Source organism: Pseudorasbora parva, chromosome 5 (assembly GCF_024679245.1).
Source record: "Pseudorasbora parva isolate DD20220531a chromosome 5, ASM2467924v1, whole genome shotgun sequence".
NCBI lineage: Eukaryota > Metazoa > Chordata > Actinopteri > Cypriniformes > Gobionidae > Pseudorasbora > Pseudorasbora parva.
Window position 1 is genome coordinate 4,820,473 of NC_090176.1, and position 21,849 is coordinate 4,842,321.

The 21,849-nt window shown below is 39.1% G+C and overlaps 1 protein-coding gene and 1 long non-coding RNA gene across 3 annotated transcripts in view; one reads left to right on the top strand and one right to left on the bottom strand.

The window, feature by feature from the left end:
- Nucleotides 1–1,654: 1,654 nt before the first annotated feature.
- Nucleotides 1,655–16,798, top strand: LOC137074966 (immunoglobulin superfamily member 2-like). Of its 2 annotated transcripts, none has more exons than XM_067443072.1 (11): nt 1,655–1,785; nt 5,882–6,250; nt 6,541–6,957; nt 7,453–7,857; nt 8,112–8,495; nt 8,628–9,002; nt 13,041–13,421; nt 13,669–14,070; nt 14,165–14,965; nt 15,127–15,525; nt 16,156–16,798. In XM_067443072.1, exons 1-11 carry the CDS (start codon nt 1,716–1,718, stop codon nt 16,365–16,367), a joined length of 4,215 nt encoding a protein of 1,404 aa, XP_067299173.1. In that variant the 5' UTR covers nt 1,655–1,715; the 3' UTR covers nt 16,368–16,798. The 2 variants fall into 2 exon arrangements, with proteins under 2 accessions (XP_067299173.1, XP_067299174.1); XM_067443073.1 differs by having other exon boundaries at nt 7,456–7,857.
- Nucleotides 8,190–21,849, bottom strand: part of LOC137074968 (uncharacterized) — a 77,643-nt gene continuing 63,983 nt past the window's right edge. The window contains exon 5 of the long non-coding RNA XR_010904967.1: nt 8,190–8,266. This is a non-coding gene — a long non-coding RNA (uncharacterized lncRNA). The remainder of the gene's footprint in view (nt 8,267–21,849) is intronic.

The window sequence follows — 21,849 nt, forward strand, 5'->3', positions numbered from 1 at the left end:
ACCTGTGCTAGAGCTGATATCGGCAATTATAAGCAGCTCCCTTCAGTGGTCATGGGCGCGCTATCTCCCCTCGTGCCAGTTTGGTCGTCGTCGTCTTCATTATGATTCTGTTGTCGTTTGGTCCTGTCTGTTATTTTATTACTCTTACTTTAATAAATGTTATTTCTTTGTGCATTTAGCAACGTGTCATCTCCTTCTTTGTCGCGGCTTGTGAGCCGGCCGTGACAAATGGGGGCTCGTCCGGGATCTGAACCCGGGACCTCTCGCACCCCAAAGCGAGAATCATACCCCTAGACGCGGCTCCCGCTCTGCCCTAATGCGGCTTATAGTCCAGTGCGACTTATACATGTTTTTATCCTCTTCATGACACATTTTTTGACTGATGCGAAGCGACTTATAGCGACTCCGGAGCGACTTATAGTCCGGAAAATGCGGTAATATTCACTGGATGGTCGTATACCTTTTCACCACTAGATGGGGGAAAATATTGCACAGTGTAGCTTTAAGAGAATGTGCCATTGCTGTGTCAGGTCGAGAGTAATCCTCCACAACTGACCGAAACTTGCATTCTTCTCTCTGCATTTAGTTTGCAGTGCCTGCTTTCTGTGGTCCAAACAATTCTTGAAGGACAAACTCAAGTCCCGGCCTACATATAGTGTAGTAAGCTATATCACTCAGATATACTTCACAACAGTAAACTGACTTTGACATGTATCATCTTCAAAAACACCAGACAGCATTTCAACGAGTGGCCATTTGTGTGTATTTCATTTCACAATATTTCCTGAATAAGATGCAACACATTCCTGATTAAAACCTGATTCAAAATGAGCAGGTTCGTAGCAGGGAATGAAGTCCCCCTTGAGTTAAACACATTACAGTGCACAGGTCGGAAAACCAAGATGGTCCAGGCCTTCCTTGTGCTTCCTCTTTAAGAATACAAACCCATAAAAAGCGTTATTTTGCACAGATAAAGCAGAAGTATCATGCCCACAAACAGAGGTTTATTGAGACACAACAGAAGTGCTAATAAACAATGTATTACTGTCTCATTACAGTAGATGGGCTGAGCAGCCATATTGGATTCTGAAGTCGGGTTGTTGTGATTCCTCCAGGTTTTCAACTTGTTCCAGTTAAAAGTTCCTACTGAGAAATAGGAAATTCCCACTTGGAACAAATGAAATCACAACATTGTGTTAAACTGAATCAGGCAATTAGATGTTCAGTTTGTACATGAATCAGAATAATTGCCAAAATACCGATTCATATCAGAATATTGATTGAGATAAACACTGAATACAGATAAACAGTGTTGGTTTCTGCAGGTTACAATATTCTGTTTCATTTTAACATTCTGCATATTTCATCTTTGGTGGCATAGCTATTCTGTTAAAATGTAACTTTCCGACAAAATCTAATTACAGTAAGTGGTTTTCACAGACAAGTTTCACTCTCCATTTGCACCACTTTGAAAAGTGAAATAGCACAAACTGCAGATTGCCAGTCAGTGTATAATATCATTCACTGCTTATGCGCTGTGGGAAATGAAGCAAGTATGAAGAGTGGTGCGAGACAACAGGAAACCATCATTTCCTCCTTTTTATCTGATGTGTCACAGTCACTTGTGTCAGAGAACATATGTCAGGTTGAGGTGCTCTTGTTGAAAACTGGATTCATTTGTTCTGAGGAGAGAGAAAGCATCGGTCAGATTAAGGATGGAGGGCTTTAGGTGTCGACTGTGGCACCTGCCGCTGTTGCTGTGTCTCACAGGACTCCTGCAGAGGGGTAAGACACACACTATTTCATTATATATAAATGATTATAGACACAATTAAAAATTGGTCCCACTTGGACACTGTATTAAATGACTAATATGCACTAAAAAAATGTATTAATAATTTGATACAATGCACGTATTGTGTACGTTTTTACATGCTCTTAAGTTTAAAAAAAACACCTGAGTGTAATTACAGCTGTTATTAATATCGGTCCCACTTTATATTAGGTGGCCTTAAGTACTATGTACTTACATCAAAAAATAAGTACAATGTACTTACTGTGTTCAAATTGCATTGCAAAACCCTTTAGCTGATATTGAGGTGGATACAGGTAGAGTTATGGACAGGTGTGGTGGTGTGGGTCAGTTTAAGGGTAGGGTTAGGTGTAAGGGAAGGACCAACTGTGTAATTACAAATGTAACTACAGAAATTAATTACAGACGTAATTACATGCAGGTATTTTTTTAAATGTAAGTACAATATTAAATCATGTATGTACCCAATAAGTGCACTGTATCAAATTATTAATTACAATGTTAGTACATAGTAGTTAAGGCCACCTAATATAAAGTGGGTCCTTAATATCTATATTGACAGCTATAATTACACTTTTGACCCTTGCCTTACACCTTAACCCACTCTCCCATATCACCAAACCTGTCCTAACCTTAGCTAATTTGTCCTAACTTTGCTCAAATAAAATCACTCTGCTGAACCTCTTAAATCTTATTTTGCTCTTCTACATGTTCAGAGAACTAATGCTGTCACACAAATCTATCCAGCCTGGTCTCATCGTTAATACGTAGGTATTAATACGTTACTTTCAAAGAGACTAAACGTACGTCTTAATACGTTTGGAGAAGTGCTCAAATGTAATATATAGACGTATTTGCAACATTTAAACCTAGTATTATTAAATTTTTACAGCTAAAAAGCGTAAAATATTTACGAATCCATCATGAAATCTTTTTTGTTAAGAATACAAAACTTTATACTGGTAAAAACATTTTTTTTTTTTTTTGTTATATCATAAAGATATCTATATAATTTCCCTTTGACCATTTTATTGATTAATGTACGATCCCTTAACACTACCCCAAACCTAAACCTACCAATTTAATACAGAATATAAAGAAAATTAAAGGTAAAACGTTGGAAAATGACGATTTTGATAACAATATAGCATTAAAAAAATATTTTGAACGGCTAATCCTACACTTACCCCTAAACCTACCCATTAGCATTTATTAAAACAATGTACTGTTATAAATCAAAGCATAACAGACAGACCAGTGTAATCACAATAATTTATTTATTGCAAAAATGTCAAAAGCGGTACCAAAAGTAGTTCAAATGAAGATGTGTTGCAGTCGCAGTCCTCTCTGGTGGTATATAACGTTAATAGTTTTGTATGAGGTACAGAGCAGAATGTTAGCTATTAATCAATGAAAATATTAATCCGGCTTCTCTCCGTGAAGTTGCGCGTTTCCCATTTCAAATACAAATCGACTGAAACACGGCATGTCAAAATCTGTGACGAAGCAGGCGAGAGCCAATGAGCGTTCGATGCCACTGCCGTAAATCATGTCGTAACGCTTCATGAGGGCGCGTTTTTTAAATTTGAATTCATATTCATAACGAGCGCGAGATTTGATGTTTACCGTCGCGCAACTGAGAGGAGATGAAGATCACCGGGCTCAGTTTGGATTTGTTTCTCGCAAACATATGGATTGTAACGATTTGGATGACAGCGAACGAATAACGTGTTGTGTTTTGTGAATTGATGTTGTGTTTTGGTGAATCTTGTGATCGCCAGTTGCTGAATAGGAGAAAATGCCTTTTTATGTCTCGCAGCAAACAACAAGCTAAATACTACAAAATGGTTGGCAAGAATGTTATTCATCTGACGGTTTTAAAATTCAGTCTTCTTTTAACATTATCTAGTCATCCGAAATGAGTTTGTAGCAGAAGTCACGAGAGCAAAATGTTATTTTATATTTCTGTTATTTTATATTAGGTTGATTAAAATGCATTTAATAAATGTGACTGAAAACATGTATTGATGTGACTATTGGATATAAAATAAACAATATTAATGCCACGATTTATGGGAGCCTGGTAACTTACACGTACACACTTGGATACGTAGATAATTTACAATTTAGTGCTGTCAATACGTCAATATTGTACATTTTAGTGCTGTTAATATTGTACATTTTAGTTAATAAGTCAGTATTGTACGTTTTATTGTGTGTGAAAACGTTAGTAAATGTACGTGTAGTAGAATCACACTTAACGTAAAAATACTCACGTATTTTCATGAGATCACGTTGATCTATCGCATGGGGTCCGTAGACTTTGAAGATTGGATATAGTGGAAAAATCATTGGGATCACTTTTAGGATAATTTTTGGAGCTTGATCCCTAGCCCCCATTCACTTTGTTGTTTGGAATAGAGCAGAGTGAATGAAAAAAAAAAATAACCAAACAAAAACTATTAACCCTTGTGCATTGTTTGATTTCTGGCTACCGCCTGTATGGTCCGAGTCAAATTCACCCTAATTGGATTCAATACAATTCTCCAAAAATCACACAATGAAGAAAAAACAAACATATAATCGGGTACAAATAATTACCTTTTAACATCAATACTTTCCCCACATTACAAAGAATACATAACTGAATTTATGACATTTTTAGACTTTTTAAGCCCCTCCCCCATACCGGTTTGTCATTACACATTTATAACTTTAATGTCTTAGTGTAAACCTAAAGTAATCTTGAAAAACTACATATCATTTGAAAGCTTTTAGACTCTAGTTTTGGTAATTTGATGACTGAATTTCAAAAGAAATGAAAGAGCAATAGAGAAATAGGGATGGATTCTGTTTTGTGGTGAATTTGTGGTGCAATGTCAAACTATAACGCACACCCTGGTTCTTTCCGTATGTTTTTTCATGTATATAAATACAAATATAAACATAAACATAACTTCCCAAACTACTTCTGAATAGAATATCTACTTCATAACTACTTTGAAAATTATGGAAATATATAGTTCAGATGACTCAAACCATGGGCCTTTTCATAAACCCGGTGTAATGTGTTTTTTTGCTAGTTTCAACCCAATGCAATTAGTATTTTCACGTCCTGCACTACATTATTTAAATAGCAGATACACTTCTGTTCACGACAGCAACACACGTTGTTTTTTTACCATACACCCACACTAAACCCTAAACCTACCTGATAGTGTTCAAAAGCAAATGTGACTAAAATAAGATTGTATCCATGTCATTTTAGCTTGTGTTTGAGCTCGTCTTTGAGCTCTTTTATCAAGACTCGTTTTTCACGGGATTCGTTCCCGAGCTTTCAGCATCGCAAGGATAAATCTGTACCAGCTGAGCTACTTGTTTTACCGCCTCTAGTGTTCATTTCTGTTGGAAACTGCAGTGATATGTACGTACGGGTATACATATTTTGTGGTTTGCAAAAATGTTGCCACATGTAGGCCTACGTTTTGCCAATGAGACAAGTTCCAGTAATATACACACTTTTCATTTGTACAAAAAGAAGAAAGAAAAAAAACACATTTTAAATTGCTATTTTAACCAGAATAAACATAATTAAATATTTTCCCCAAATTGTGCAGCCCTAGCAAGAATGCCTGAACACTGAACACTGAAACTTTGTAAGCATATTCATGACCGTAAGTGAGAATAAGTCACAAAATACTGTGTGTGTATATATATATATAGGAAGCATATATACAGGTCAAATTGACCCGTAAACATCACAAAAGTAGCAGAAATTATGTGTGTATATGTCAAAACGTATCAGCATGTTGAAACTTTGCAAGCATGTTCATGACGCTAAATGAGAAAAAGTCACAAAATGTCATAAAAAACAAAAACAAACATAGATTAACCGGTATTCTGTCAACTCTTAAATTAAAATAGGGAAAATTGACTCACAAAATAACACAAGAATTAAAGTGAGTCATACATGTTTGGAACAACACTGGGAAGAGTAAATGATGACAAAATGCTAATGTTTGGGGGAAAGATTCAAGATTTACCTGTCTAATGCTTCCCTTCTCACAGATCTGTGCTACGGTCAGCGTCTGGTCCAGATCCAGGAAGGTCCTCTGTACAGAGTGAAAGGATATCCCATCTCCATCTCCTGTAATGTTACTGGGTTTAAAGGCCCATCTGAGCAGAATTTTGAATTTATTCTCCAGAAGTCAAACGTGGATCTAAATATGATCAGTACTACAAATAAAAACTTTGCCTACTCGGTGTTCTCCAGAAGAGTAAATGAAAAAGAGATTGAGATTGAGAGGTTGTCAGGATCTTCAGTTCTCTTGAGGATTAACAATTTGCTGGGAGAAGATGCGGGTGATTTGTTCTGTCAAACCCCAAACACAGATGGCGAATATTTAGGCAGTTATGAAGCGGGATTAACACTTAACGGTAAGATATTTCTTTATCTTGAGTGTTTTGGTGATTAATCAGATGAGTTTTCCAGAGATAATTGACATTTCATTGGCAGATCTATAACTAGAGAAATCCATCGGTTAGCATCTTTTGACTTTCCATTCATCCTAACTGGAGATGATCAGCTTTAAGCTGAATTTGTACATATAGTTATTTAAATCTCTATTATATCTGCCATCAGTTACTCTCTAGATATAGGTATTGGCATTGGAAAACACCTATTGGTCGACATTCGTTACTAATGTTTTCAATGTAAAAATCCACAGTGATTGAGGACACTCTGGAGGCATCATACTTTGGCTCTCCTTCTCAGAGCTTGACTGAAGGCGATCCTCTTCAGCTTGAGTGCCAGGTCAGCAGCCAGACTTATCAGCACACCCATCTGTCAGTCACCTGGTTCGTCCACAGTGGAGCGCATGAGGACCCCCGACCAATCATCACTCTGGACAAAGATCTGACTGTAAAGACAGGAGCTGGATTTCAGGATCGCTACCATTCAGGTCTTATCAGCATGGATAAGGTGGACGACACGACCTACAGACTGAAGATGTCACAAGTGCAGCTGTCAGACATGGGGAAAATCTACTGCAAAGCCATGGAGTGGATCCAAGACCCAGACCGGTCCTGGACACCGATTGCCCACAAAACCAGCACAGCATGTAATGTGGAGGTCAAGCAAATTGGTAAGATTTATATGTTGTAATTCAAACCAGAGGTTCTCAGCTGGTTTTGCTTCAGGACCCAGAGTGTACACCTCAAGACCCAACAGAGTTTAGAGTACAAAAGAAACAAAAAATGCCCTTAATATGTGGATACTTATTCACATTAAATGTCTCTTGCATTTCAATAGTTTTATGCTCTCTGTTGTCAATAATTTACAGTACAAAAAGAAAATACTCTGTTTTTAGGTGAACCTGTATTTAATGTATTCTGGGTCAAATTTTCTGTTACCTGGAGCAGATTTTACATGCAGTTCACACAGCCTTCCCAGCCTAGATTCTACCAAATGACAAATGTTTTTTCCTGTTGTCCCCCAGAACAGACCTATAACCTACTGTACCAATTGAGAACCACTGATATACAGTATATTATATAGGTCAGATCCGGTGTAATGACTGTGTGGGTACGAAAATGTGTAAGTGAACCTTGTACATCTCATGCTATTTCCTCTGTTTCAGAAGTGGTATCTGCTGTAGGTTCATTCAGCGTCTATATGAAGCCCTCAAAGGGGACACTACAGGTGGGAGATGCACTGGACATCCACTGCAGTGTGAAGGCACAGAATCTTCCTGGTCATTTATTTTCGGTGACTTGGCTAAAGAACCAGAAGAACGTGGCTCAGATTGGATCTTCTGGGATGCTCACCGTGTTTGATAGTTACAAAGATAGAGAGAATTTAGCGGAGATGAGAGCAGTAAAAATCAGTCTCACAGACTACCTGCTGACCATCCGTTCGGCTAGGACTGAAGACCAGGGCCAATACCAGTGTGAAGTATGGCAGGAAAACATGAATGATGATGGCACCTTCAGAAAAATACAAAAACAACTGTCTAGTCCAGAGACTGTGAGCATCACGGCCAAAGGTAAATAATGCTTCAGTGTTTTCTTTTAGTGTTGCTTAGGGTCATTGCCAAGATCCCATTTTGTACATATTCTTTTTGTAAAGAAAAACATATGATTACATTTACATCTTACAAGAACATCTACAATGTAATGGGAAATATAATAATTATTTATAACAAATATGAAAATACACAGATAAAAGTAAAATAAGTAAATGATATGCAATAGCATCAGAAGACACTGACATTGCCTGTTTATTTGCCTGTCTGGCCAGAGAGTGATCTGACGGTGGTCATGGAGATGAAGGATGCTGTGACTGAGGGAGATCCTCTACAGGTCACCTGCTCGGTCTCCGGATTCAAAGGGCCTTTATCAGTCTCATGGCAACACAAGAAAGACTCGGGCGATTCCTTCAGCGACGTCATTAGTCTAACCAATGAGGGAGTGATGAAAGATATTGGGACAAAATATCAGAGCAGACATGTTCAAACACTTCATTCTCCAGCTGGAAACTTTACCCTGGAGATCGGTGCATCTGCAAGATCTGACAGCGGTGAATACAGGTGCATTGTGTCTGAATGGACCGTACAGAGCAATGGCGAGATGAAGAAAGCCAACACCCAGACTCAGCAAAAAGCCATTTCAGTTAATTCTGTTGGTAAGTTTATTATATATTCACATTATTTATATTTATATTCTGACATCAATTCTTTGTCTTTACTTTGCTCATATTTCTACTGCATGATACTTATACCAAGAATAAATAATCACTGCAGACGTTTCTTTTCAGAATCTCTAATGACGGTGACCTTGAAAAGTCGTACAACAAATGTGGTTATAAATTCTTCAGTAGAATTGCTATGTACAGTCAAAGGGCCTAAAGTGTCTTTGGCTGTACACTGGATGTTTCGCTCCCCCAATTCAACTGTACCGAGGAATATTTTAACCATACGGCACACTGGAGAAATCGCCTGGGGAGCAGATCAGAGAAACTATCAGCTATCCATTCAGACACAGCCGTCAGCCACACAATTTCGGCTCATAGTGCCACGGGCCAGCAAGCAACAAGAAGGGCAGTACCAGTGCCAAGTTGATGCCTATCAAAAGGATGTACAGAAAGCCATGAAGAGCTCCAACCCGTTGGCTGTGACTGTACAAACACCTGGTAAGTACAGCTGTTTTTTTAAAAATATTTTTTATTAAGAAAGTACATTCTATGTAACATTCATTAGACTTATGCTCTCGTATCTTTTGAATGAAAATTCTTTTTGGCTGAAATTCTTAGTTAGTTTTGCAGACAAATATACATTTTTCCTTCATATAATTTTTTCCCCATTTTAATGTATAAGCTGGACTGCATAGTGAATCAGCCAACAAGAGTCCAGCATACTTGTGATCTCCTTCAGTACTATTTAAAAGAGTCCCACGATGAATCTTGTGAAGTTGGTTGACTAAATGCCCAGAGTGAGCAGAGCTGGAATATAAGAAGCTCAAATATAAGAGTTTATTCTGATGTTACATTAGTTGTCATTAACTACTATGTACATACACAAACTGTTTCCATACAACTTGTTAAATTGTACTGTACATACTTGCACATGTAATCATACTGTTGACCATACAACATTAAACTGCTTTTTTTAACCTACCCCTTCTTCTAAACCTACTCATATCCCAATCTGGTCACACACTACTTTATAATCATGCAAATATGTGCTTAGTGATATTCATTGACAACATTTACTTACTATTAGTTTAGGGTAGGGTAAGATTTAAGGATGGTTGCATGCAAGTCTACACTGAACGGGCAAATGAAACGGGGGGGGGGGGGGGGGGGGTACAGGTGGAGACATGACCAGGTGCTAAAAGCTATTGCTGAAGCCATTGCTGCAGTGGTTAAGTGGGCCAAGCACTCGCGCCTCTCCAAGAAAGTCATCCCCTTCATCAGAGCTGGAGAGCATCCAAGATCAGCTGCTAAAATATCTGCAGACATATTGGCCACTGCCAAAGACTGGCAGCTGTTGGTGGACCTGGAGCAGCAACCCACATTGGGTTCCCCAACCACATTGTGACCACTACCTTGAGACCAGACGTTGTTCTCTTGTCTGAGTCCAGCAAACAAGTGGTTCTGTTTGAGCTAACAGTCCCTTGTGCAATTTTTACAAAATTCTTTAGTGTACTGAAGGCAGTCTACAGCCTTTCAAGACCAAGCATCACGCCACATCAAGAAACATTTTTCTAATTTGCTCAACAGGCCCTCCATAGCTGACCACTTAGCTTTGGATTGCATCCCACAGAAGCCTACAATGAATGACATTGACTTGCCCCAAACCCTGGAGGAACTAAAGAAGGCAACCAATCAGACTTGCAGTGACAAAAGAGCCAGTGTGGATGGCAGCCCTGCTGAGATTTTGAAAATGGCAAGCCTGGGATGAGTAAATAATGCCACAAGAATTCAGTGATGCCACATTGTTAACCATCTTTAAGAATAGCAACTACAGAGGCATCTCACTTCTGTCAATTTCTGGAGATATTTGCAAGTATTCTTAATAGGCTGATTGACTCATCTCAGAGAAGTCCTTGCCAGGGGCTCTGTGTGGATTCAGACATGGCCTTAGCACCATTTACATGGTCTTCAGAGTCAGGTAGGTTTAGGAAAATTGCATCAAGCAGCATATTATTTTCAATGCTGTTTTCATTTGACACTCTAAATAGTGAAGCAATGTGGATCATTCTTGGAGAGTTTCGAGGCCAGAGAACGTTGATGATGGACTTGTCCTCTCCAATAGAGATGCTTCACTCTCATTTGACATTGAGAGTAAAAAAAGGCTGTTGGATTGAGGAATATATAAGAGATTTATTCGAGCTCTCTTCCACCGTGTATTTATATTTCCTGGAGGCTTAGATGAGTCACTGTATTCTAAGAAGCATTGGGATGTTAACAACAGCATATTGGAGCAATATATTTACTTTGCACTCTTGCTTAGTCAATCGACCCCTGAAGAACCACTTATCCTTCCTGTAATTCCTGAGCCTGTTTCTGAGAATGTAATTTCTGAGTTTGTTCCAAGGAGTGATTTTCCTGAGTCCATTACAGTGAGTAATGTTCCTAAGTCCGTTCCAGTGAGTGATATCCCTGAATCGGTTCCTGTGAGGGAAATCCCAGAGTCTTCTCCAGAAAGTAACATTTATGAGTATACTCCAGAGATTGAAATTCTAGAGCTACAGTAGCTCTTCTTGTCTGTTCTGGTGTAATCGAAGAGGTGTCCCTCTCCCTATATGTTGCTGGACCTATGTGTGTCTGGGCTACATACACATCCACTCCAGCCCCTGAGCTCAGTCCGGCTTCTGCTTCAGCCTCTGAGCTTAGTTCAGTGTCCAGTCCAGAGAGTGCAGCACTGACCATTATGGCTATGGCTATTTTGTGCTTTGGGCTGCCCACACAGCCATAGCTTCTTCCAAGAAAAATTTCTCTGGTGTCCTTGCTTGGTCTGCCCAGCCCTATGCCAGCTGTGATACCTTCTAAGCTCCTTACAAGAGTTACCAGCTCCTTCCTGGCTCTCTGAGCTAATGGTGCCTCCCTGGCTTCCCGTATGACCAACATGTCCCAGGCTCACCACCCTGGCTCCCTGTATTGCTGTCCTATCCCCGGATACTTCCCAGCCCGCCAGCACTACCATGGTTACCTGGTCAGTACTTGCCATGTGTCCGTCCCCTCTCCCTCCCTTGTTGGACTCTTTTTGGCACAAAGTCACACCTTCCGTGAAGGGGGAGTAATGTCACAAACTTCAGTCAGCAGTCCCCTTAGAGCACTACATTTCCCATAATCCCTCACATTTCTCACCTGCCCTCAGTCAACCATTATTCACACCTGATTCATATCTTTACTGTAGTGACCACCACATTTAGGCAAACCTCAGTTTAGTTAGCATCTGGCCTTAAACAGGGAAACAGTCCAATCCAGTGATCTAGCAAATTCCTGTTCTCCAACGACAATTCCAAAGTGTATATCCTTTTTCTCCTTGTTTCCAAGTCTGCCCTTTTTAATATCCACCTGCAGTACTTACATGTGTCCATCTACTGAGGTGTGTGCTCAATCAGCCGGCTCTGCCATCTTCTCAGGGATCACCTGTAAGATAATAGGATGTTATTGGTACCATTGCACCTCCAATTATTATCCATCTTGAGTTACTCAGTTGTTCACTTAATGCTTACTGTGTGTCTACTATAAAGTTGTTGTCTGGATTCACTTACTTCCTGTCCAGTGTGTATTTCTTGACAGTAATAACAACAAATGCAAATCTGACCAAACTTTTGCATAACAACATCTATGCACACAACAAATACATTATGAAAACTGCTTAATTTTATATTTTAAGTGCAAAGTAGTTAAATGTACCTAATATAGATAGGGGCTGAATGTTTATTATTTCATAATACCTATACTTCCGTTGGTGTTATTTCATAGTTTTCATATGATACTTTTTTAAGTTTTCCTTTAGTGTGTACTGTATCTGTGCAGGCATCAGATATGCAGAGCTACAAAGCTCATAGTCTCCCACAAAGGAATTTATTCTATAAGAGAACACTGTTCCATATTACTTCTGCAAATGTCTGATACAATGTGAAATATTTGAATAATTCCCACCCAAAGGCATACACATAGAAAGAATATGCGGCTTCAGTGAATTTTTGTGTTGTCACCATGTCTTGTAAAACTTATGCAAGCAAAACCCCATTTGTTTGGCTTTCCGCAAATGGATGAAATTAAGAATTAGTAAAGATTTGTTTGTAACGCTGTAGAGGTGAAACCCAAACGTTAGCTTGTGTACAACACATTTTACAAAGGATAGCTTTCTAAACTTCACATTGGATTAGAACTATATACTTGAATATGTTTTTTTAACTATATTTATGTTATCTCCTTTCTCAAACATGAGAGATAGGAGACTTGAGAAAGGAGAAATGGAAACTTAACTATGGCACAGGCAGAACAAAGACATGTGACAATTTACCAACATTGTGAGCGTGTTTCAAGCATGTAAATTAATGACAGAACATTTGTAAATGTCCTTTCACAGAGCTGCAAAATATCAGACTCAAATGCTTTTATAAAGTATTTGGATAACTGTAGATTCAGCAGTTAGTTTATTATCTTGTTTTTTTTCCCTCTTCTCCTCACTTTGTTACGGTTTATCAACAGACAGCAAGATGAGCCTGTCCAAACTCAAGTCTCGTTTGGAAACCACTGTCAACACTGATGTTAAGATTGAATGCTCAGTCCTGGCGACAACCACAGACACCTCTCGTTTCACGATAACATGGATGATTGGGTCCCAGATGCTCTTAACTATGGACCTGGATGGTGTTCTCAAGTTTGGTCCCGCAGGACTAGAGATGGACCAGAGAATCCGCATGGAAGTAAGACAGAAACAGACCTTCCAGCTAGCTGTCCGTCAGGTCCAAACAACTGACAATGGACAGTATCATTGTGAGGTGGAAGAGTGGCTTCAGGACCCTCTCGGTGACTGGTATTCCCTAAAGAAAATGTCTGTTTCCACAGAGCTTGTTGTCAAAGCGAGAGGTAAAACACACACACACATTTACTTCATTGCAATGGCCTTTTCAATATTCTCCACACAAAGTTTAAATTGATTATAGGAGAGGGTCCTGAAAACTTCTTTACTTAGATTTTTTTTTTTTTATTCAGATCATTGCATTTATGAATTTATGTAAATTATGTATGTTTGAATAAATGAATACATTTGTACCAAAAAATACCTCATATCATGACCCACTTAATGATGCTGTACTTGTCTTTTGTGTTTCAGCCAGTGATTTCAGAATGAATAAAGATAACACTGAGATGAAGGTTAAAGAGGGAGATCAGCTGCTGTTGAAATGCTTAGTGGATGGTATTGGGTCTGATTCCACACTTCGCTACTCCCTTTCCTGGTTGTTTAACCCAGATCAATCCTCCAGTGTGAAACTTGTGACCTATAGTTATGATGGCCGTCTGATATCCAACAGCTATAACTCAGAGATTGAGGGACGACTCCGCTTCTCCAGCCCAGAAGTGGGTGTCTTTCACTTGGCTATCCATCGAGCCATCCAGGAAGACAGGGGGCTCTATTACTGTCAAGTTCAACAGTACCAGCTGGACAATGGAGGCCAATGGTCACCAAAGGCAAGCGACAAGTCAGGTTATACCAATCTTAGTGTTCAGCTTATAGGTGAGTACTCAGTCTATATTTTCTGATGTCTATATGAGTTCTGAAATCTTAAAAACATTCCTCATTTATGCTGTTTTTTTGACAATTAATTCAGAGAACAAACTGCATGTGCACAAAGAAAACGAAAGCATCAAAATTACCAATCTGGAAGAGAAGGTCACCATTGACTGTATCATTGATTCGCGGTCCAGTGATGATTCTGTCTTTGAGGTGACTTGGTCCAGGGGGCAGAGAAATGAACGACCCATCATCATCTTTAATGCCAGCCGTGATGGAACCTTACACAGTGCAATGGTTGATAAAGATCTGGTGTTTAGGCGCCCAAAAGCCATGCACTATAAGCTGACTGTGCCAAACATCAACCCCACTGATACTGGCCTTTACTATTGTCAGGTTGCTGAATGGATTCAGACAGCTGCAAACAAGTGGAGAAGGATAGGTGAAGACAAGTCCGGAGAACTATCCGTCCATTTGGACACTGAGGAAAGCCAAAAACAGGACAACTTTACTATGGACAGGACTGAAAAGTCTTTAAACATCAAAGAAGGAGAGCAGTTTAAGCTTAATTGCTCCATGAATGTAAAAAAACAGGATCATACACTTCACTACACTCTCAGATGGGTGTTTAATAGCCTGGAATCTACTAGCGGGGAATCTTTATTGTTCTACTCTTATAATGGTCATCTAGAGTACACTGGAAAAAACAAGAACGACAGGTTACGCTTCTCTAGACCTTCCTCTAATACGTTCAATCTGGTTGTATTAAACTCAAATGCAGCTGATAGTGGAAGCTACCAGTGCATAGTTGAGCAGCACCAGCTCGATTGTGACGGCAACTGGAAACAAACGGCACATGCTCAATCAGGCTTAACTCGCATCACGGTTCAAAGTATTGGTAATACATCCATTTACATCTCATCCCTTTTTGTCTCTTAGTAGTCTTATTAATTAAACTTACAAAACTCTGTCATATTGCTTATGGCTATCTTTAATGGAGTCAGTATATTCTGTTTTATTCTTGTTGTCTGATCTTTGATGTTATGTTTATTTAAACAGAAAGTAAACTGTATGTTAAGAAGGAGAACAAAATCCTCAACGTCACCATTCATGACGCTGGGTTCACCGTTGACTGCCTCATTGACTCACAGTCCAGTGATAAATCTGCCTTTGAGGTCACCTGGTTCAAGGTTCAGGAGGAAGAAGAACCAGTCGCTATATTCACTGCCAGACATGACGGTATCTTACACAGTTCAGTAAGCGATAAATCTCTGGTGTTTGGACGTCCACTTGCCACACACTACAAACTGACTGTGCCCCAGATCAACCCCACTGATGTGGGGCAATACTACTGTCAGGTAGAGGAGTGGCTTCCAACGGCTAACAACTGGAAGAAACTGGCTTCAGATAAATCTGGAGAGCTCTCGGTCTCGGTTCACACTGAAGTTCAGTTTGAAGGTAAGTAGAATGTAGCATTTTTATATACCAAAGACATATTAAAAGTGCTTTAAGCCAGGATTTGCCAAAGGGGTTTGCAAGAGAACTACAGGGGGTTTGTGGATTAATGAATAGCTAATAATTAAACTAAATGTAAAATTAAAATTAACAAATGGGCCTGCACAATTAATCGTAATACAACTGAAGTTGTGAAATAGCACTAGTGTGATACCAAGGAAATCAAAGTATGTGATTTAATGAAATAAGTATATAGTCTGTTGCGCTGCGTATTTCAGGGTGAAGTGTGGTACTGTGTTCATTTACATATGTGCAGCTTTTAATGCAGTGTTTTCACCATCTCAGAGCAGCTCAGTTCACAGTAAATACTGCATGTGTTGTGCCTTTAACTTAATTCTTTAATATAATTCTAAATTATTCTGTCTACATCCCTTCAACAACACAATAGCCATGATCTCACTAAGTAGATGTTAATGGGTCAGCATCCTTAGTTGACACCAACCACACCCACCCTAACCACAACCTTCAATGCAAAGTCAGCAAACTCAAAGGACATCTTGTATGTCTACTCAAAACAACACATCTTTTGCTTTTCTAAGAAACAACAATCTAACATTTGATTTATTTTTTCAGATGAGCCTGTACAATCGGCAGACCCGTTAGGAACAGCACTGGGAATCACTATTCCTCTGATTTGTTTTCTTGTATTGGTCATAATATTCTTGTTGAAAAGAGAGCACAAGAGGAAATGTGATCTGAAGAAAAAGAAAGCCTGTCTGTGGGCTGAAAACAACCCTCTTGCCCCTATGCCGGAGGTGACTTCTGCTGCAGAGGATCATTCCTAACCTTATATGATCAATATTACTAATAGATTAATAGAATATGCACACGATATGAAACCAGTTGTTCTCAGCCGTTGTCTCAGGACCCTGACTTTACATTGCACATCAAGAAATCAAAAGAGACCTGTGAATGTCCTTAAACGAAGCATTGAAATGTTCTTTTGAACATGTTTATGACTATGATGGATGTAACAGGCTTGTCTTTATAGTTTGAGTGTTTGATTTCTAAATGTCTCCTAAGTTTAGTATTACATTTTCTTAGCATCTATTAATTCACTGCAAATTTCGCACTGTGGTCAACACAAACCGTGTTTTATCTCTTTATTTTATTATTTTATGGAGTATGAGTGATAGGCAGTTTTAGTTCATAGTATTTGAGGATGTAAATGTCATCCGGCTTGACCTTGCTGCTGAGTAAAATATGAATTTGTGTGGGGGGAAAAATAAAAAATAAAATAAAAAAAAATTATATATAAGTGTAACGGAGGCCAGCTAGTAGAAGTTGCTGTGCGAGTAAACCTCACTCCTCTGACTTCAAGAGACGCTCTAGCAACTGACGCTAGAGGTTGCAGCCTTTAGCCTCCTTGTTAGAGCGTCCGACTCTCATGCCGGCGGACCCGGGTTCGAGTCCCGGTCTGAGCAGTAGGGGTTACATTGGTGCCATGACCCGGATGGGACTGAGGTTTAGGGGGGTGAGTGTAACGGAGGCCAGCTAGTAGAAGTTGCTGTGCGAGTAAACCTCACTCCTCTGACCTCAAGGGACGCTCTAGCAACTGATGCTAGAGGTTGTAGCCTTTAGCCTCCTTGTTAGAGCGTCCGACTCTCATGCCGACGGACCCGGGTTCGAGTCCCGGTCCGAACAGAAGGGGTTACATATATATATATATATAGTTAAACCAAAATGTATTCAGACACCTGATAATTTTATCACATTATCACAGTTTATTCGCTATAGTTTAGAAAATGTTAATAAAATATGACAAGAACTCAGAGTTAAACTATGTCAGAACAAATTCATCTTTATAATGTCAGATAACTGTGATAGAAAGGGATGTAATGGATAAAAATCAACCAATCAGCTGTTAGATTTAAGTACACCATTAGATAATACCAGTTTAGCTCAACCAATGACCAAGCAATGCTTCGTTTAGTTCAGTCTGTGGTGTCAATGTTCACATTAGCAATTAAAGAAAACACACTTCAGCGAAACATGCTCAGGTCAAAGTGTCTGAATTACTCTGGGCCCAAATTTGTATAATTTTTACTGGTAATGAAGAATATTTGGGTATAATAGGTCACAATTTATTTTATTTTGCTATCTTCACTTACATAAATGCACTATAGTGTCCTGTACACACTAGTAAAATATATCTGCTGTCTGAATCATTTTTGGTTTGACTGTATACATGTGCCAGTATTTTGGTTGGATACACAACCTTTGACGTAAACCTCAAAATATCAAGTTAATAAGCCTATTTATTTAGCTATGATCTGTATTATCCACCTTTTACACAGTTACCATTTAGCCTTGTTTTCCTATAAAAGACCTACAACATCATTTCCAGTTGTAATTGCACAGTATTTTAGTGTTCAGGTTTTAATTGTGCATTTTAAACACATTTATTCATTGTTTCTGTTATAATGATGTTATATTTTCAAATAAATTTAAAATCAATGGCTCTTACTCTCCATTTCTCTCTTTATAGTAGTTTCGCATGAAGTTTAACAGCAGCTGCGGTTACTGAGTCAGATCAACACACGCTATTTAGACATTTCCATGGTAGACATGACGTCAAGATGCTCTTAGCAGATCTGTTTGACAATCACATTGTGGGGAGTTTGTGGTTATGTTAGGCTGATCTTGCACAAAGGAAATGCTTTCTTTGCAAAAACGGATTGCACGATTAAAAAAACTAAAAGACAATTGGTGGCTAGTAACTTTATTGGGGAAATGTAATATTATGGTTTATTATACATGTGTTTGGTCTTTAAATGTGATTTGAGATTCAAGGTGAAACCACCATAGCATTTAAATTGATCAGTTAAAACAGTAATATTGGAAACTAAAGCCTACTTAGTTCACACTTATAGACAATTTCAAACATACAATTAGAGACGTACAGGCAATTACAGGTCCTTCTCCAAAAATTACCATATTGTGCTAAAGTTCATTATTTTCCATAATGTAATGATAAAAAATAAACTTTCATATATTTTAAATTCATTGCACACCAACTGAAATATTTCAGGTCTTTTATTGTTTTAATACTGATGATTTTGGCATACAACTCAGGAAAACCCCAAATTCCTGTCTCGAAAAATTAGCATATCATGAAAAGGTTCTCTAAACGAGCTATTAACCTAATCATCTGAAACAACTAATTAACTCTAAACACCTGCAAAAGATTCCTGAGGCTTTTAAAAACTCCCAGCCTGATTCACTACTCAAAACCGCAATCATGGGTATGACTGCCGACCTGACTGCTGTCCAGAAGGCCATCATTGACACCCTCAAGCGAGAGGGTAAGACACAGAAAGAAATTTCTGAACGAATAGGCTGTTCCCAGAGTGCTGTATCAAGACACCTCAGTGGGAAGTCTGTGGGAAGGAAAAAGTGTGGCAAAAAACACTGCACAACCAGAAGAGGTGACCGGACCCTGAGGAAGATTGTGGAGAAGGACCGATTCCAGACCTTGGAGGACCTGCGGAAGCAGTGGACTGAGTCTGGAGGAGAAACATCCAGAGCCACCGTGCACAGGCGTGAGCAGGAAATGGGCTACAGGTGCCGCATTCCCCAGGTCAAGACACTTTTGGGCTACAGAGAAGCAGTACTGGACTGTTGCTCAGTGCTCCAAAGTACTTTTTTTGGATGAAAGCAAATTTTGCATGTCATTCGGAAATCAAGGTGCCAGAGTCTGGAGGAAGACTGGGGAGAAGGAAATGCCCAAATGCCTGAAGTCCAGTGTCAAGTCCCCACAGTCAGTGATGGTCTGGGGTGCCATGTCAGGTGCTGGTGTTGGTCCACTGTGTTTTATCAAGGGCAGGGTCAATGCAGCTCGCTATCAGGAGATTTTGGAGCACTTCATGCTTCCATCTGCTGAAAAGCTTTATGGAGATGAAGATTTCGTTTTTCAGCACGACCTGGCACCTGCTCACAGTGCCAAAACCACTGGTAAATGGTTTACTGACCATGTTATTACTGTGCTCAATTGGCCTGCCAACTCTCCTGACCTGAACCCCATAGAGAATCTGTGGGATATTGTGAAGAGAAAGTTGAGAGACGCAAGACCCAACACTCGGGATGAGCTTAAGGCCGCTATCGAAGCATCCTGGGCCTCCAGAACACCTCAGCAGTGCCACAGGCTGATCGCCTCCATGCCACGCCGCACTGAAGCAGTCATTTCTGCAAAAGGATTCCTGACCAAGTATTGAGTGCATAACTGAACATAATTATTTGAAGGTTGCCTTTTTTTGTATTAAAAACACTTTTCTTTTAATGGTCCGATGAAATATGCTATTTTTTTTAGATGAGGCCTACTTAGATTTTACCAAGAAGACAAATTAATCTCCAAAGATTAGAAAGAATCTCCAAGTTTGGTTGTATTACTGTTGTTTTTGTTGTTCTCTCTTATTTATTGTCTCTAGTTTTAGGCCTGATAACATCTGGCAAAGGGACTACCAATAAAACTAGCCTTTGGGCTAATTTGTGTACATTTATGAATGTTGATTAATGTACATTGTCCCCTTTTAAATAAATATATGAATGAATGAATGAATAAATGTGTGAAATAAATAATAGTGTAGATTTTCAAATCACCTTCATACACTACCCCCAAAAAGATCCAATATCTATATGGCCTCATAAGTTGTACAAGGAAGCAACTCGTAATGCCTTTCACACAGCTCTGTATCTGCAGGTTATTTACAGTAGTGTTAGCTATATAACGGCATTGCCCACTTATATTTTTGTTACAATACTTTCTTAATATGCAGAGACACTATGAGTGAGTCATTCAAAAGTACAAATATATATAGAAAGGTTTATGAACTTCATCTTGTTTCTCGAAAATTGGTTGCCTTGTTTTGTAAGTATGGATAAACTTCGCCCTCTAGGGGTGAAAAGTGGCCTCATTCAGCCATCCAATCACTTCAGACTGTGCTGAACATCACATGAGCACTATAATCCACTGTATGTTATGAGTAATCTGGTTTTAATATGTTGACTGGACATATCAAATGATTTTAAATAATCATTTAAAAAAACAACTTAATCATCATAACCCGAATGATTTATAGACGTGAATGAGTCTCTTGCTCATTGAAGACTGTCGTTGCAGGTCTATTATAATTAATCATCCAGGTGCTGCTCACTGGTGGTGGTTGAGGAGATCCCCCCTTATATGTGAAGCGCTTTGAGTGTCTAGAAATGCGCTATATAAATGTAACGAATTATAATGTGAATTGAGAATGAATAAAAGAAAATCAATGCTGTGGAGTATTATTATTATCATTTTTCCCCACAATATATCAGTTTCCACAGCATGTCAGTAATACAAACCCGATTCCAAAAAAGCTGTGATACTGTACACATTGTGAATAAAAAGGAATGCAATAATTTACAAATCTTATAAACTTATATTTTATTCACAATAGAATATAGATAACATATCAAATGTTGAAAGTGAGACATTTTTAAATGTTAGGCAAAATATTGGCTCATTCTAGATTTCATGAGAGCTACACATTCCAAAAAAGTTGGGACCGGTAGCAATAAGAGGCCGGAAAAGTTAAATGTGCATAAGGAACAACTGGAGGACCAATTTGCAGCTTATTGGGTCAATTGGCAACATGATTGGGTATAAAAAGAGCCTCTCAGAGTGGCAGTGTCTCTCAGAAGTCAAGATGGGCAGAGGATCACCAATTCCCCCAATGCTGCGGCGGAAAATAGAGGAGCAATATCAGAAAAAAAAGAGTTTGAAGTTATCATCATCTACAGTGCATAATATCATCTAAAGATTCAGAGAATCTGGAACAATCTCTGTGTGTAAGGGTCAAGGGTCAAAACACCTCCGTAGGTGTCACCATCAGTGTTCATCATCATGGTAACTTACGCTACACGGCTAACCTGCTCTGGAGCCGAGTTTTATTCTGGGTTAGAGATCACAAACCCAAAGTGGACCAGCCTGGATCTGGATCAAACTGGACCAGCCTGGATCTGGATCGAACTGGACCAGCCTGGATCTGGATCAAACTGGACCAGCCTGGATCTGGATCGAACTGGACCAGCCTGGATCTGGATCAAACTGGACCAGCCTGGATCTGGATCAAACTGGACCAGCTGCAAGTAAAGACTAAATAAAGCCACGCCCCCTGTAGCTCTCGTTCCAGATTAAAGCAGTTTGTAGTGAAAAAAAACGTTTGCTCATCAAAATTGCTCATCCTTTGGCGCTATTTATAATATTTTTATTATACAAATTACTTTTAA